The sequence below is a fragment of the Mixophyes fleayi genome, chromosome 9 (genome assembly GCF_038048845.1).
Source record: "Mixophyes fleayi isolate aMixFle1 chromosome 9, aMixFle1.hap1, whole genome shotgun sequence".
Lineage (NCBI taxonomy): Eukaryota > Metazoa > Chordata > Amphibia > Anura > Limnodynastidae > Mixophyes > Mixophyes fleayi.
The window spans coordinates 95,594,965-95,612,637 of NC_134410.1; the positions used below are offsets into that span (position 1 = coordinate 95,594,965).

Genomic DNA, 17,673 nt, shown 5'->3' on the forward strand with positions numbered 1-17,673 from the left:
GACTCCCATTGGAAACCAAATAAATTCTTAGAACATCTATAGCAAACCACCTTTCCCATAGAAGGATATTCTCCCAGGTACTCTCCCAGGACTTATACTCACAGTAGAAAGAGTTTAATCATAGGTATCAGGTAGTGATGAGGTATTAAAACTGTAATTAGTAGTAGTACACCAGGTGGTATACAGAAGACATACCAGGGGAGAAGCAAATAGTGGAGGGCAGGCAGCGAACAGGAATAACCAGAGACAAGCCAAAAGGTATGGACAAGCAGCGAGCAAGCATGGCCCAAAAATAAGCCAAGGGTGAAGACAGGCAGCAGATAGAGCATATCCAAGGTCAGGCAAAAGGTAATTAATAGGTATGTCTCAGCAAACAGCAGGCTTCACAAAGTGCAGGCACAAATGTTATAAGTAATGAGAGCCAATCAGAATGCCCCCTAAGAGCAAGCTCCCCAGCAACTTAATACGGTGAATGCAATTATGTGATCGCTTAATTCAGAAGCAGTGTCCCAGCTGCTTAGCATCCAGCCGAGGAAATAAGGGGCAGAGCAATCAGTGCTTGCAAGCAGGGAGTAGCATCCCCAGCTCCTTAGCAACCAGTGAGTTGTTGTGAGTTTGCGGGCGGCTAATAACACTTTGGAAAGCAGAATTTTTTTTATTTTTTTTGCTGTCAATTCTTGCTGATTTCAGCAAACTTGACAGCACTATTGGAACTTTTTTCTTTTAACACTAAACTATATATTTTATAAAACCACACATCCAAATACTATTGAGGCTTTAGAAAGTTGTTTAAGCAATATGACCATCATTTCTTCAACCACCATACAATTTTCTTTTACTTCCTTAATTGAAGTGTCAGACACTTTGAAGAAATCTGCTAGTCTGCATACATTTAAACTTTGCAATAATATTATTAACAGTAATTGTGTCAATTATGAAACAGCAATGTTAGGTGTCAGTTTTCCCTTATTATGCATCTTTATACCAATTTACATAACTTGAGAGTTGCCAATTCATGATGTGACTGAATAAACCCAAACAGGAGGCCCACATGTTACGTGTTAACACATATAAATACAAACGTTCCTTTTATAAATATGTAAACTTGCTTAGACTTAGAAAATTGCAATAATCAACTGTTTATTATACTTATAAGCTAAATACCTCTAATATTGGTATATTACTGTGTTTGTTCCCAATTGTAAAGCGCCACAGAATATGCTGGCACAATATAAATAAATGATAATAGTAATAATAATAATAATAACAATAACAAAATCATTTTGGATGTAAGACCATCTTTGTACATAGAAAATCGTTTATATGCTGCTTTTTGAAAACAACTGCACAATATTTTGTGAAAGCAAAACCCAAACTGTCCTATTAAGAACAATATATGTTACAGTATACATTTGTTTTGCCTGCTTTTCACCTATCTACATTTAATTTGCTTATACACAATATAAGATCAGTGCAGATCATTTTCACTGTGAAGTCATAAAGATAACTTAATAAGTGTCTCCTGTTCGCAAACACAGATTGTAGGACTGATGTAAACTAGCATAAGCTAATGCTTTCACAGGCTTGATACCACTTTTAATAAACAGGTTTATTTCCTTTGTAAATAAGACACTTTTCCCTGTTTTCATTTCGCAGACCTATATAGGTTTATAAAAATATACATGATATAAAATTGGGTGGATTACTCTCTCCACCAGTTGTGTTTCTCACTAAGACGTCGTTGCTGAGAGACGGCACTTGATAGTCTGTTCGGGACAAGACGGCTAGGATCCTATCCAACCTCTCCTGTCAATATTGCTGTAACCAAAGCCTTTACAAGACAATGATGTCATGGCACAAGAAACTCCACAAACAGAATGATCTCTGTTTTTTGTTTCCATGATTGCATGTACTGATGGCATGATGTTAATATGCTGTAGCGACATTTACTGCTCATTAGGCCATGCAAACAGCATTATATCTGCATATGTTTTGATCATTTTCACTGGTTTCCTTCCTGTCATTAGAAAAAGCACAAACACACTTATTAATCAAAGACAATAAACCTGATGAAATATCCATTTTTTGTTAGTGGTTCTGTCGTATTTGCAGATTAAAGTAACCTTTAACAAATGAATCAATTTAACAGGTGTCATATAATCAATGTACAAAACGTATTTGTATTGTGTTCAAAAAATTTAAGTTAAAATGTAAAGCTATATTAGACCATCACACAACAGATTAAATAGTATTATACTTATAATATGCTACATTTGCACAAGGGTCCAGGCATATTTTCTAAACTTGGAAAAAGAGTATTAGGAATAGGGTTAGAAATAGGGTTAGCAATACAAATTGCTTACTCTTGAGATGGGTCATGCTTAGAATGGGTTAAGGAGGGATAAAGGGTCTTTTTTAAAAAATGTTTTCAGCTTTTTATTTATGTATTTTTGTTTTTTTATTCATTTTGAAGATGTTTCATACTTAGACCCCATATAGTGTGCAGAGAATCTGATAAATGCCCCATTGTTAGAAAATTTAAAATTATTAGGAGCTGTTGCTATCTTAACCTTAGTATCAATTTGCATCCAAGCTGCTATTAGATACAGATAATACTGGTTCTAATAGTTTTAGTAGCAGGGAATATCCTATCTAGACCTCCCCTACCTTGTCAGTTGACTTACAGTGAGAGTCCAGTTTCAACGATGGTGGCACACATGGGGCCTCCATAACCAGCAAGGTTAAAAAGTCACCTCAGATTTGTAGGGCCATTCCCCCATAGTAATTCTACTGCGGCCAGGCGGTCAGTGGTTTAAAAAAAAAAAAGTTTAATGTAACCAGTGAACACAAGTGGTGAGTAATGCTCTGAAGATCAAAGGTGGAACTACAGAGAGTGCGGCTGTTCTGGCCTGGAGCAGAGATCGGAGCAGCAATGCCAGTTTCCCCTTGGAGGCCCTCACTCCACCCCTAGGCCTGTGCTGTCAGAAGATCAAAGCAGGGTGCTGTGAGGGCTTCAGAGAGGAAAGGTCCCCTTCACCTCCCGGACCATAGTAGCTGCATCTTCTGTATTTTCCACCCTGTACTTCAGAGCATTACAGGCAGTATATACAGTATATAGGCCAAATGTTAACTAACTATTAACAAAAGAGCACAACATTTTCCCCCCAAATGGCAGAAAATTTAATTTATCTCAACTCAGATATAGCACCTGTATCTGATACACAGTGACAAAAATACAAAAGAAATATTGCTAAAGTATCTGAGAATTCAAACCACTTTAGCTCTTAAGACAGAAAAAATACTACATAACTATAAAGGTAAATATGAAATAATAATTCCAAACCTGTGAATCAATAAAATCAATAATATTTAAACGCAACCCATATAAAATATAACATATACTAGTTCTACTGTGCACTAAAATATACAACCGACAATAGAAAATCGCATAAATATAGTTTCATACAGTGTTAACAAATATTCACATCAGCATTGAGAACTAGTAGCAAAAAAGACAATGCCTAAACTGTTAATTAGGAATCCATACCTCACATCTCTTATGCAACAGGATCCAAAATAATCTGGTGATAAATGTAATATATAATAATTGGAATGTTCAGTGAGCTTTTTCTGTAATATGATCTCCTAGGACAATTTATACACCTTGCAGCAAAATAAAACATTTTTACGAGCCCACAAATCCAGTTCCACATATCCTCATCCAAAATGAAAGAATCTTTCAGCATAAAACACCATTCCTTGCATATTTAATTTCTTAGTCTTACAACTTCTTCAAAGGTAAATTATTAACCAACTGTGTTTGCAACACACTTGAGTCCTAAATATATGCTAAGTCCTTGCTGACAAAGGAGGTATGAAGACACAACGCTGCATTACCCAGACAGTCTTAAATGTAAGGAACAGTTTAATTTTTATGCTGTGCTTGTGTTATGATCAGCAGCTTCGCTGCGCTCACAGCCATTACCTAGTAATGACAGTCAGTGTTTCACAGTCAGACACTGCCACTCTTCTGCCTTTCAGTGCTGGTCACTAAGTAATGATAGTTGATGTCAGATATCCAGGGGATTGTCCTCCAGACCTCCTGTTATTGACCCTCCAGGATTAGGCTTCCTCTCCTGTACACCTATGCTGGTGGTTGTTTGTTCTGAACCAATGTGCTGAACCCTGCGCTGTGTGTGCTTCTCTGTTATGACATGACTCTCTCTCATGCCCCTGACCTCGGCATGTTATTTGGATTTCGCTTTTGACTGCTGCCTGCCCCTGACCTCGACCTGCCAATTGGACTTTGCTCTTGACCGCTGCAAATCCTCTCTTTCATCGGGTATCACTCTGGTGACACTAGCCTCATCTATCGTAGAACTCTGCATACTGTTCCAGTTAACCCTTACTGTCTACTCTTGTTTTCAATCTGCCTACAACAGTGGGTCCTAATCGTATGTGTATGTCAAAGATGTAGTTTGACTTTCCTTAATTCAATGGATGAAAGCCAACATATTTCGGAATATACTATCCATCAGATCATAAGGATTAAATTTAATATAAAAGAGACTTATACTGTGGAAATATATGCAAGATTGCTTGTTCCTGTTTAAGCTGTGGGCAATGGAACTACTGTTCGGTAAACTCAATACTTCAAGACAGCAGATTATATAAAGGGCATGCCCATGTGACCATTTGAAAGTCTGAACTGAACCATATTATTGGTCTTTTGATAATCTAAATGAGTTATTCTAGAGGTTAGAGACATATAGAGTAAGGTGCAGCAAATGCGGCGTCCGCCGACGTGCGTTTGGCTAGAGGGTTTAACTAGGCAAGCCAATGAACGGCATTGATTGGCTCTCTATAGTGAAAGACCCTCCTACAGGGGTGACGTCAATCGTAGTGACGTTGTTAGCAATGCATTTGTAATCATTTGTGATTGGTACGATTGTCCGTCTAGTAGAGATCTGAAATCATGAATATCCTTGTAATAGATGTTTTATAACAATGTTGAGAGATTCAATTACATCGTTCTCAAATGTCAGAAATCTTTACATGCTATAATTTATTATCATTTTGCTTACAATCCAGCATATGTGCATACATAAGGATTCCTCATATGGGAATTTTCATTACTTTAAAAATAATGAATAATAGATGAATAGCTGGGTGAGTATGTCCATATAACCCTTATTTATAAACATAAGAAATGATCCTATAACGTAAAAATAATATGAGAAGGAAATATTTTATTATCTTCTCTGCCTCATGGGATTTCTGAAGGTAGGTAATCAACAGTGATGATACAGACATAATTAGGTAAGTATATTGTAACATAGGGACAGGTTTTAACAATAGCCTGGCATTATAGGAGGAATGTAATAAATCGAACAAAAAATTGCATATTTATACTGAAGAGAGGGGAAAAGGCTGTGCCCTTATTGTGATATGAAAATTAAAAATGTGTGAATGATTCAAGGTAAAAGTGATGAAAAATGATAAATATCCAAAATAAATTAGTGAATGTAACTGTAAAAAATTAAGAAAATTTATATAAAGTGATTATTGAACCTTTGTAAATCTGAGAAAGATATTCATTTTATTTTGACGAATTACTGAGTGAGTAGTTGAAGGTGATGATGAGTCACTAAAATATATAAGTGAATAAGCCTATACCCAGAGAATATGCAATACCCAGAGAAATACCCCTACTACTAATAAACAAGACCTGGGGCAACCGAGTATTAGCAAGGAAATCATGCTCAACAAGAAAGGGGGCTGCTATTAGTGAAAAAGCGGTTCAAGAGGTCTCATTAGCTTAACGGATTTTGCCATAACAGTTTGACTAATTTCTGAGTATCCTATTGTATTTAGTTTCATGCTCATCCAGGATGTCCTCTTTATGGAAATGGGCAAGGATAGAAGAACCTGTAGCCAATCAGATTTCTCTGAGCAGCAGAAGTTCAATGGCCATGAGCATGTGCACAGTACAATTTCTAATTGACTCTGATTTTAATTTGTAGTTTGAAATTTGCTTTTAGCAGTTAGGGTTCGCCTCTCCAGTTCGAGGTTTGACATTTAAGTTGGTGTTTTTAAATATTATTATTTTTAAACACTATTTAAATAATATTTTATGATAATGAGAGTATTTTATATATTTTTTTTAATTTGAGCTGCAAACACTACTGTGCTCGAACATCACATTTGAGGTTCACCATACAAGACTGCGTTTGTTAGGGTGAGTGTTACGATGTGTGGAGTGGAATGAAGGCAAGCAGGAAGTTGCAGACTGAGAGTTGATGCAGAGATTAGGGCCCTCAATAGCCCAGAAAAGGGGTGAGAACCACCAAATCCGCAGTGCTGTACAGAGAATATTTGTCATTCTCATTAGTCCCTGTCCCATTGGAACTTACAGTCTAAAATCCCTAATACGCACACATGGTAATTTTGTCATCAGCCAATTCACCTACCAGTATGTTTTTGGAGTGTGGCAGGAAAGCGGAGTCATGCTGTGAGGGAGAAGTGCTAACCACTAAGCTACCGTGCTGCCCTATCAAACTGATAAAAGAAGATGGTTGCGTCAAACACAGCTCTATGTGAAAGAAGTTTGTACTTTCAGCATTTTTTTCTTTCCTGTAGAGCGTTGCAGAAAAAGGGATCTATTTATCTTAAGTAGAAAGGCCCTAAAGCCAGTGAAAAGGGGTTTTTCCGATCCACTGATTGCGATTGTTATCTTAAGATGATTACTACAGCAGCGATAGAGGAAGAAATGTTATATTTAATCAAAGCATTTTTTCCATTTAAAATTATTGCAAAATTGTTACTTTTTTCCCTGTTTTTATAACTATATTTTTTCTATTTTGTAACTATATTTTTTCTTTTATAGTCTATTTTTTCATTTTCTTTCAATCTGCTACTTGAAGCCTAAGACCTGGCATCCAGTGCAGTGCGCATGTGTGACCTGGCTATGCTGGATCAGGCATGCACAGAAGGGACCTAAACTAGCCAGTAAAGAGGTAAGCCTCTGCTTACTGCTGCCAGTCAGTGTCAACAGGGAGCTATGCATACTTCATGCACAAGTTGTCAGAAAGCTGTATTTTGGCATTTAAGATCTACCTTCTCATATGCCTTATGATGTCACAGTGACATCTCGCATGTTTGTGCTTTAGTCCTATGTAGTAGACAAACCCATACAAGCCATATCCTGACCAAACTACTTTCTCTACTACCTAAAAGGCTTTTCTGTAATGGATTATTTTGGACGTACGATATGCTCTTGGGTTACCTTAACTTACAACGCTATATATACTTATCCTGCTACTGGTATTTATAGGGGGTGAGAGAGTCTTTTTTACACCTGGCCAGACCTGTTATTCCTGCTTGCTGGATGCACAATTTGAGTGGAATATTTTATATTGCCTAATTCTTGCTCCTTTCCTGTATGCTATTTTTTTTTAACATTTTGATGGAGTGCTGCATAGTTGTGGTTCAGAGAAGTGTAACCTAACTCCTACATGCTTAACTACAGCTGCTTCAATCATTGTCTCTTATATCATCCACACTTGTTATCAATGTGTCCGCCTACGCAACACACAGCTTTTCTAAATATAGTATACTCATAGTTTTTGGTTCATAAGCAACATTTGCTTTGTTTTTTTTAAGTTTAGTTTGTGAAATATTTTGTATTTTTTTTATTGATTAGCATTATAAATATAGCTCTATTGGTTATCAGTTTATAACCTATTGAATTTTTTTCAGAGTGGATCACAACAGTGCCAACTACAATGATGTTACCATATGTCAAAGGGCATAACTATGGCTACTTTTTGACACATTGAGCCTCCTTTACAGTCGTACGTTAATCTATTTGCAACTTGACAAAATCAAGCTGTGCATGGGCAGAAAGAGTCGGGAGCAGAGCACAGCCTTGTTGAACTTTAAATCACAGTGTAAAAATAAAGCTGTACAGTATTTGTGCACTACAGTGTATGCAAAAGCAGGCAGTATTTTTCCTGCATGCAAAAACATAGTATTTGCACTTCTTGCATCACAACCTGGTTTCTCAAGGGGCAAATTTGCACTCTTATCTAACTCTAAATAAGGATCATTGTGTCCACCATACTGAATACATTTTACTGACTGTATTTGTTTTAATATTGAGATATTTTGTTTTTTTATGCATGTGTAACATGGCTACCAGCAGCTGAGTGCACTTTTTATAATTATCCTCAGTTAACAGATGGGTTTGAACTGTGTTTTGTCACCCCCAATGATTGGCATCATATGCTCTGAAAATACAGAACTACTTATAAAAGTACTTGTTAGTGCATTCACCTCAGTATTCATCTATCTTATTATATATTGTTCTGCCCTCTCAGTCCACTGATTTTGTACCATTATATAATATTGATAATGTGTGATAAAGGCTGTGTCATTGTTGTAATTGATCTAAACTAGAACCAGTTTGTTTATTTTGACACTGTCTCCCTCGCCTGGCACTGACACTGTTTCCCCCACCACTCTTTCCCATGGAAGCCTCTCCTTCACCCACTCCACCAGACCGGATGATCATCCAATAGGCGGCGTGAGCCTTCTCCTTTCTCCTACAAGAAGACAGTTGTCAGCGCTTATCCTTTACACTGCATATCTGTGTGTATCTAGCAAAATGAAAACATGAGGTATTAGTTCATATTCATTTGATCAAAACATTTAAGCCTGCATTCTAGCATCAAGGGCACCTCATTATATGCAGGTCCTACACTGACCTATATGCTTTAAACACCATTAAAATGCAGTTAAAATCAGATGCACTCACCTCCCAGCTATTTACATCTAGCAAGGGCTGGATTGTGAGCCACACCCAAATGTGCCTAAAATAGGCTTGATGGACAGCTGCTATGATTATAAGGCAATATTGTGAAGCAAAACCAGAGAAAAAACAAGCCCGCACTCGGTATATACCAAGCGCGGGCTTATTGCCAAGCAGCTGGTATAATATTTAATATGGGAATTCTCTAATTCCCCCTTTCCTCTCTCTGACCACCGCTTTCTCTCCTTTACTCTGTCGTCCTCCCCTGTACCCCCCTGCCTAAATCTACCCTCACCAAGCGCAACCTTGATGCTCTGGACCCTTCCTGTTTCTCCTCCTCTCTTGACACGCCTCTCTCCCCTCTTCCTATCCTGTCTGACCTGACCAGGCGACTCTCTCTACAAACTCTCTCTACAACCTCCCCCTCACTACTGCTCTGGATGCCCTTGCCCCAGCCCCTTCTGATAACCGCCGCCATCGACTACCCCGACACTGGCACACTTAATTTACCCGCTTCCTTCAGAAGTGCACTCTCACTGCTGAACGCCTCTTCAGGAAAACTCGCTCCCTGCCCAATTTTCTTAAGTTTATCCTCTCCTCCTTAAATTCCGCCCTCACCCTTGCCAAACAATCCTTCATTATGTATCTTCTCAGTCCTCCAATCCCCGCTGCCTCTTTGCTATGTTTAACTCTCTCCTCCCCCCCTCATCCCGCTCTCCCTCTCTGCCACCGAATTCATCTCCTTTTTGTCCTTTAAAATTGAGTCTATCAGACTGGACATCTCCTCGTCTCTCACTCCGGCCACTTCCATCGCTTCATATTCCTCCAATAACCAACTATGGTGCTCCTTCCACCCCACATGGGGTGATGAAGTCTACTCTCTAATTCTGTTTTCTCCCCCATTTACCTGCCAACAGGATCCCATCCCATCCCATCCCACATCCTTCGCTCTCTCTCCCCCACCGCCTGTTTCCACCTTGCACACCTCTTCAATCTGTCGCTCTCTACTGGCATTGTCTGCTCCTCCTTCAAACACTCCCTTATCTCCCCCATTCTTAAGAAACCTAACCTGGTCCCAACTTCTCTAGCTAACTACCGCTCAATATCACTTCTCCCCTTTGCCTCCAAACTACTCAAACGGATTGTCTGCAACCGCCCTGGCCAACGTTACAAATTATCTCCTATTGGCCAAATCCAGGGGCGATTTCTCCCTGCTCATTCTCTTGGATCTATCTGTCACCTTTAATACTGGGACCAACCCCTCCTTCAAGACCCTTCTCTCTCTTGGCCTATATGGCACTGCCCTCACTTGGTTCACCTCTTATCTTGCCAACCGCTCCTTCTCTGTCATCCCCTTCCACCCTCCCCATTGAAGTGCCTCAGGGCTCTGTTCTCAACCCTCTTCTTTTCTAACTGTATACTACCTCCCTGGGCGATCTCATCTATTTCTTTGGCCTCCAGTACCATCTCTATGTCGATGACATTCACCTTTACCTTATTTCCTGACCTTTCCCTCCCCCTCCTATCTCATTTTCTGACTGCCTCTCTGCCATTTCCTCCTGGATATCTTCATGTTTTCTCAAAATCAACATTGCAAAAACTGAACTCATTGTTTTCCATCCTTCTAAATCTTAACCCTGCTGTAAACTATCCACCACCGTTAATAACACTACCATCTCTGCTGATCCCCAACTCCGATGCCTTGGAGTCACCCTTGACTCCTCTCTCTCCTTTGCCCACCACATTCAATCTCTTGCCCAATCCTTTCACTTCCAACTACAGAATATTGCCCGCATCCAGCCCTTCCTTTCTCAGGATGCCGCCAAAACCATCATCCATGCTCTCATCATTTCCTGTCTCGATTACTGTAACCTTCTCCTCACTGGCCTCCCCCACTACCATATCGCCCCTCTTCGCTCTATTCTTAATGCGGCTACAAGACGTATCTTTCTTTCACGCCACTATTCCTCTGCCTCCCCTTTCTGCCTTATCTCCCTTTCCCCTACAGAATCCTCTTTAAACTCCTCACAGTCACTTACAAGGCCCTCTCACATTGCACTGCCCCTTATATCTCTAACCTCGTCTCTATCCATACTTCCGCACATTCCATGCACTCGGCCAGTCACCGTCAGCTTTCCTCTGCACTGATCACCTCATCCCATGCTAGAATTCAAGACCTCCCTTTCCGCCCCTCACCATTGGAACAACCTCCCTCCATCCGTCTGTCCCATAATCTTAGCTCCCTCAATCGGTCTTTCAAAACCCATCTGTTTCTCAAGGCCAAATAGCCTTCCACTTAATCTCCTCCTTCTTTGTTCTCCTCACCTCCCTGTCTCCTTGTCACGGAATTTCAGAGAGGGCCGCTAACCGGTATTAGCGCGACTTAACAGGGAGGCGCGGAGTCTAACGTACCCCTGGTATTCACCAGGGACCCCCACAAGGGAGTTTGGGCTTAGCTGCAGAGGGTACGCAGATCGCGGTTCTCCAAGACAGTCACCGGTGTAGCGACAGTAGTAGACAGGCGTAGTCAGGTAGTCCAGGTCAGAGCCAAACCTCCCTACACAGGGAGGGTCCAGAGAGAAGTAAGGTCAAGCCAAATAGTCAAACCAGCCAGGCAGCGAGATACCAAAACGAAACACAGGAGAATAGTAACAGGAATCTGAGTCAGAACCGAAGAACACTAGATCAGAAGTTCAGGAAACGCTGGAGCAGGAGTGAACCAATACTCTGGCACCCAACATGTGTAAGAGGGTACTCTATATACCATAAGGTGCATCCTGATTGGGTGATGGAGATTTGGCGGTCAGACACGCTGACAGTTGAGCGGGGATAGGGATGCGGCTGACGATAAAAGTGCAGGCGTTCGTTTCCTGCACCAAGTGTCAATGCGGAGACGGCGCCTGACACTCCTCCTTTGCTTGATCCCCTCTACGGATTCCTCTCCTGCTGCTGTCTGTTTTCCCTCCCTTTCGTATGTAAGCTCTTATGAGCAGGGCCTTCTTCCCTTCTGTCTCAGTTCCATTTCTTCTACTCCTACACCACTGTACTTGCTATGCCTGGAGATATTGAAGTCTTGGTTATACTCGTTTTACTCTGTCCTGTTGTACCCTGATATACTGTCTGTATTGTATTTTTGTATTTTTTCCGGCGCTGCTTATACCTTGCGGCACCATATATATAAAGAATAATAATAATAGTTTGAATACCTGTATTGTTTACCTTACAAATCCAGCAAAGGAAAAAAAAGAACATCTTTGTATTAGATCTCAGTTTCTTATATTTCAGGACTTGTCAATGCATTTCAATTACTTCTATGGCTAATCTGTCCTTTAAAAACAATAGAAATAATTATGTTAAAGCACATTCTCTGGTATTCTGCACATACTCTAATTTTAGCAGTAAGAATAATAGTTAAAGAGGCTGGAAACTACTGCATACTTGCCAACTTGTGACCTCTGTCTTCAGGGAAGAGAGAGCTCACAAGTGATTCTGGGGCCGTGGACCGCTGAGCCTATCATAGCAGGAGGCGGGGCCGTGACGACATGTGAATCGCGTAGCTAAGCCTCGCCCCTCCACTGAACTAACTGAACTGCCCAGGATCCGGGAGTTTGCTCTGCTCTCCATGGAGTCCGGGAGGAATCCCAAAAATTCGGGAATCTCCCGGTCATTCCAGGAGAGTAGGCAACTATGAACTCCTGAACAACATTATTTCTATTTTTCTGAATTGCTTATGCTATTAACACATTTCACGAATCGTTTCCTGTTCTATAAGATATTATTCAGCCATGTAGTTTAATGTATGTGAAATATGCACCAAATTTCTTTTTCTGAAGCCTCGTTAACTTCAATATTTGTAGAAAATAAGGAATTTATGCAGTTTATTCACAACTTTGCTGGCTTCAGATCTCTTTTAAGCAGTGAAGATGTCACAATGTTGCATTTGGTTTATGCCCCTATAGTTTCTCTATGTTTACTACAATGAAGGTCAGCATAGAATTTGCCTATTTACTCTATAGTATAGTAAAAAAAAAAAATGCTTCTCTATTTTTATGACATTGTGTCACTGAAATAACCTGTTACAGAGGGCAAATATATGATATGGTAGATATGGGCCAAGTATTTAATATAGTTTGTTTTATTTGTTATGCTATCTGTTGGAAATGTTGATTTAAAGCACCCATGTCCTTAAAACTTAGCTGCTTCAAAATATATTTATGTTTAATATCACGTTAGTTTATTGTTTTCTTCCTTTGTGTTATTATGATCACCTCATGCATCTAATTTTATATCCCTTTGCTCCTCTTGTATATTACCAGGAGAGTCCCTGAGCCTCACTGATGATTTATTGTCTGGTTTGGGTACCGCCTGCATTGCAGCTGGGCGGAGTCACGGTGGGACTGCAGACAACAACCTTTATTCCGTCATCTTCAAGTGCTTGGAAGCTGATAGTATTTACAAGTAAGATAAAAAACAAGTCCATATAGTATATAAACAAATATGATAATATATATGTGAGAATGTCTATTGAGTAAAGTAACTGAAAACATAAGCACTGTGGTAGATGTCTATTTATGGTCATTTTTATTGCTTTCTTTGGACTATTGATTAATTTAAACACACACAAATCAAGCAAATATATGTAACATAGTAACATAGTTGATGAGGTTGAAAAAATACACCAGTCCATCAAGTTCAACCTATTTTGGATCTCCTGCGATCCTGCACTTATATTTGAAATTAATCCAGAGTAAGCAACCGCCAATCTGTTTCAATTTTGAAAATCCCCCCAGACTCAATATTGCAATCCAATTTTTACTCTATATCCACTACTATCCTTTATTTTAAATTAATGGTCGTATCCCTGGATACACCTTTCTGCTAAAAATTTGTCTAACCCTTTCTTCAACATATCTATTGAATCTGCCATCACAACCTTCCCTGGCAATGAATTCCATATCTTGACTGCCCTTACTGTAAAGAACCCCTTCCTTTGCTGGTTGTGAAATTTCCTCTCCTCTAACCTTAGGGGATGACCACGTGTCCTGTGTATGGTCCTTGGGGTAAAAAGTTCCTATGAAAGCTCTCCGTATTGACCCCTAATATATTTGTACATAGTAATCATATCTCCCCTTAGACGCCTCTTTTCTAAAGTAAACATGCCTAAACTGGCTAACCTTTCCTCATAACTTAATGACTCCATACCCTTTATCAATTTTGTCGCCCTTCTCTGAACCCTTTCTAGTTCCAAATTCTCTTTTTTATAGAGTGGTGCCCACAACTGTACTGCATATTCAAGATGAGGTCTTACCAACGATTTATACAGTGGCAAAATTACACTGTCTTCCCTTGCATCTATGCCCCTTTTTATGCATGCCAATACTTTGTTTGCCCTTGCAGCTGCTGCTTGACATTGAGCACTATTGCTAAGTCTACTGTCTACGAGCACTCCCAAATCCTTTCCATTATAGATTCTCCTAAATTAATTCCATTTAATTTATAGATTGCGTTCTTGTTTTTGATCCCTGAATGCATAACCTTACATTTATCTGTGTTAAACCTCATATTCCATTTGGCCGCCCAATCCTCCAGTTTTTTTAAGTCCCTCTGTAGAGAAGCTACATCTTGCTCTGATTTTATTACCTTACAGAGTTTAGTGTCATCTGCAAAAATAGAAACTTTACTCTCTAAACCATCACCAAGGTCATTAATAAATATATTAAAAAGGAGTGGTCCCAGCACGGAACCTTGAGGTACTCCACTTAAGACTTTTGACCAATTAGAAAATGTTCCATTTATCAAAACTCTCTGTTCCCTATTCTCTAACCAGTTTTCGATCCAAGTACAAATTTTGATTCCTAGACCCAGTTCCCTTATTTTGTAAACCAACCTCTTGTGTGGCACTGTATCAAAGGCCTTTGCAAAATCTAAGTAGACCACATCTACTGTCCTGCCCTGGTCTAAGTTCCCACTAACTTCCTCGTAGAAACTAATTAGATTAGTTTGACATGACCTATCCCTCACAAATCCATGTTGATTCCCACTAATAATTTTATTGCGTACCAAGTAATCCTGAATACTGTCCCTTAAAATACCTTCCAGTAGTTTCCCCACTATTGATGTCAGGCTTACAGGTCTATAATTCTCTGGTTGTGATCTCGTCCCCTTTTTAAACAACGGCACCACATCTGCTATTCGCCAATCCCTTGGTACTGAGCCTGATGAGATTGAATCTCTGAAAATTAAGAATAGCGGTGTGGCTATTTCCAAGTTTAACTCCATAAGGACCCTTGGGTGTATGCCATCTGGACCTGGAGCTTTATTTATCTTAATATGCATGGGAAAAACTGCATAGATATTGCTAAAATTCGTTACTCTATTGATATTTTTAACTGGCATGTGATTTTGTGAGTGATACATTACTGAACTTATTAACCAGTTATTCCCAGGGCCGGATTAACCATAGGGCTAACTGGGCTACAGCCCAGGGGCCTATGGCATCCAGGGGGCCCTTGAAAGTGCTCAGCAGCAGTATTGATCGGCCGGGGGTGCCCCCGGCGCGATCAGTGCTGCTGAGCACTTTCACTGCGGTCCTTCTCCGGCGCGCTGTAGTCTCCTTACTGAGGAGATCTCGTGAGTCTCACTCTCACGAGATCTCCTCAGTAAAGAGCGTACAGCGCGCCGGAGAAGGAGGTAAGTGCTGGGGGGGGGGGGCGGCTCGGATCACTGGGGGGGAGAGCGGGTAGCTCGGATCACGGGGGGGGGGGCCTCACGGGGGAATGGAGGCCCCCTTAGCCCAGGGGCCTCCATTCCCTTAATCCGGCCCTGGTTATTCCCAAGATAAGTTTGTATTTGTGTTTTGCTTTTACGGTAAACTCTGCCTGCAAACATGCTTTGTGTGCAGCCAGGGTCTGCAATGATGCCTCTGTTGAATTAATTTTCAAAACAAATGTACAGTTACAGAGTTATAAAGCTCATAGCATATAGATTGCATACAACCTGGTCTTTCATGATTTCTAGGAGAGAGAGACTCATGAATGGGCTACGTACTCATTTATAAACTGTTGACAATGGTGGGTGTGTCTTACAAAATGATGTCATCTGAGGTCACATGATCAGTTACAAAACAGTTTGCAATGAATCAGCATAAACTTCACAGATCTTCTTTCCTAACATGTCCACCAGCCTTTTTAAAGGTTCAATAGCCCATATCATTTCTATAGTATTTTTTTTTAGCAATTTGCAAATAAACAATATTTTATAATAACAATAATATATATAATAATATATATTGCAAATTGGGTTGCACACAATAAATTATATTATTATTATTAGAAATCCGACGTTACATATACATGTAGGCCAGTTTTTTATACACTTTTAAGTGCTCCTCTTCTACTGTAAGTGTGTAACAAAGGTGTGGTAGTTGGGGTGTAACTTCACCATGTAAGTTGAATGAGGAATATGAAAGGAAATCTCTCATGTAAATGTGTTCACTAATGTGCTAATTGCAATCATTACTCTTTCCTACTCTTTCCCTAACCACTCTCTCTTATTCCTTCCTTCCACTTGTCATTCCCACTATCCAGCTTATAAGGGCAAATGCAGGAATTGTAGAGAGGGGTTTCCACACCACGCCACCAGTGGGCGTAGCCAGCATGCATGGGGGCGTAGCTATAATTTTAGATAGTGCTTGGCTGCTCTTCAAATCTATCAAAGAAAAAAAAGGGGGAGAAAAAAATGTGTATTTGAGGGGCACTCCAGGGTGGTCAAATGTTAAAATATAAATTTTATAAGATATACATTAAAACTAGGAATTGGTTGAGAAAGAGCGAAATAACTATGACTCTTTAGGACAGATACAGTGGAATTCATAGATAGTAATTGCAATTCCCACCCCTTGTAGAATTGATCTAAGATCTATAAGTGAGTAATAAATTATTTGGAGACCATCTTATAAGTGAATTGCACCTATATTCATGTGCCTAATGTTATAATGTTATATTGGTAGTAGCTGAGGATATGCAATTGATTTTGCATTTTTAAATTCACCACAAAAACTTTTTTCATTTTAATCAATGATTTTAGTTGTTTCGTTCTTTCTCAACCAATTCTTAATTTTAATGTATATCTAATAAAATTAATATTTTAACATATGTTCACCCTTGTGTGCCCCTCAAATACACATTCTTTTCTCACCCTTTTTTTTTATCTTTGATACTTTGATATGTGCTGGGTGCACCCTTTAGGATACTAAACAATCAAAATGTATGATATATTAAGGGGAAGGGTCAAATATTTATACCTGGTGCAGTGATTTTTTTCTCCTGCTCTATTGCTCTTCAACTCTTCCTGTCCCCATCATATACACGGGCAAAGCTACGTGCACTACTGCACCCAGCTCTCCCTTTTCGAGCAGAGCCGTGTGAAGCGGGACATACCACCCAACTGTCCCAACAGTCAAGTCCTGTTGTCAGACTGTCCTGCTCTATCCTATCTGCTCTAGTTGCTTTCAATACTTGTTGCTGGTGTTCGTGTCCTAAGCTCAGTTGCTGCTTGTCTGGTTCCTGGAATGTTGGGTCACTGTTTGGAGAGAGGACAGGTACATGATATATAAATCCTAGCAATAAGTGAACACAGTGGGCCTCCCTTCCCCAAAGCAGCCCGATATTAAATCAAAAGCACCCACGTTTAATAATTAGGTCTCCCAGCAACCAACCAGGACAGTAAATTAATGTCATTCACCTTTAATAAAAAGTTCAATTTCCACCCAAACAATCCCAACATTAAATTAATAGTATTTACATTTAATAAATAAACCTATTTCCTTCTAAACATAATTAGAATTCACTTTTAAGAAATAGCTT

At 39.7% G+C, this 17,673-nt stretch overlaps 1 protein-coding gene across 3 annotated transcripts in view; it reads left to right on the top strand.

Annotated features, from left to right (window-relative positions):
- The window catches only part of ASTN2 (astrotactin 2), a 570,610-nt gene that overhangs the window by 501,996 nt on the left and 50,941 nt on the right, over nt 1-17,673 (top strand). For all 3 annotated transcript variants that reach the window (XM_075184700.1, XM_075184701.1, XM_075184702.1), the window contains one exon: nt 13,126-13,267. In XM_075184700.1, coding sequence (XP_075040801.1) covers nt 13,126-13,267 — 142 coding nt within the window. The remainder of the gene's footprint in view (nt 1-13,125; nt 13,268-17,673) is intronic.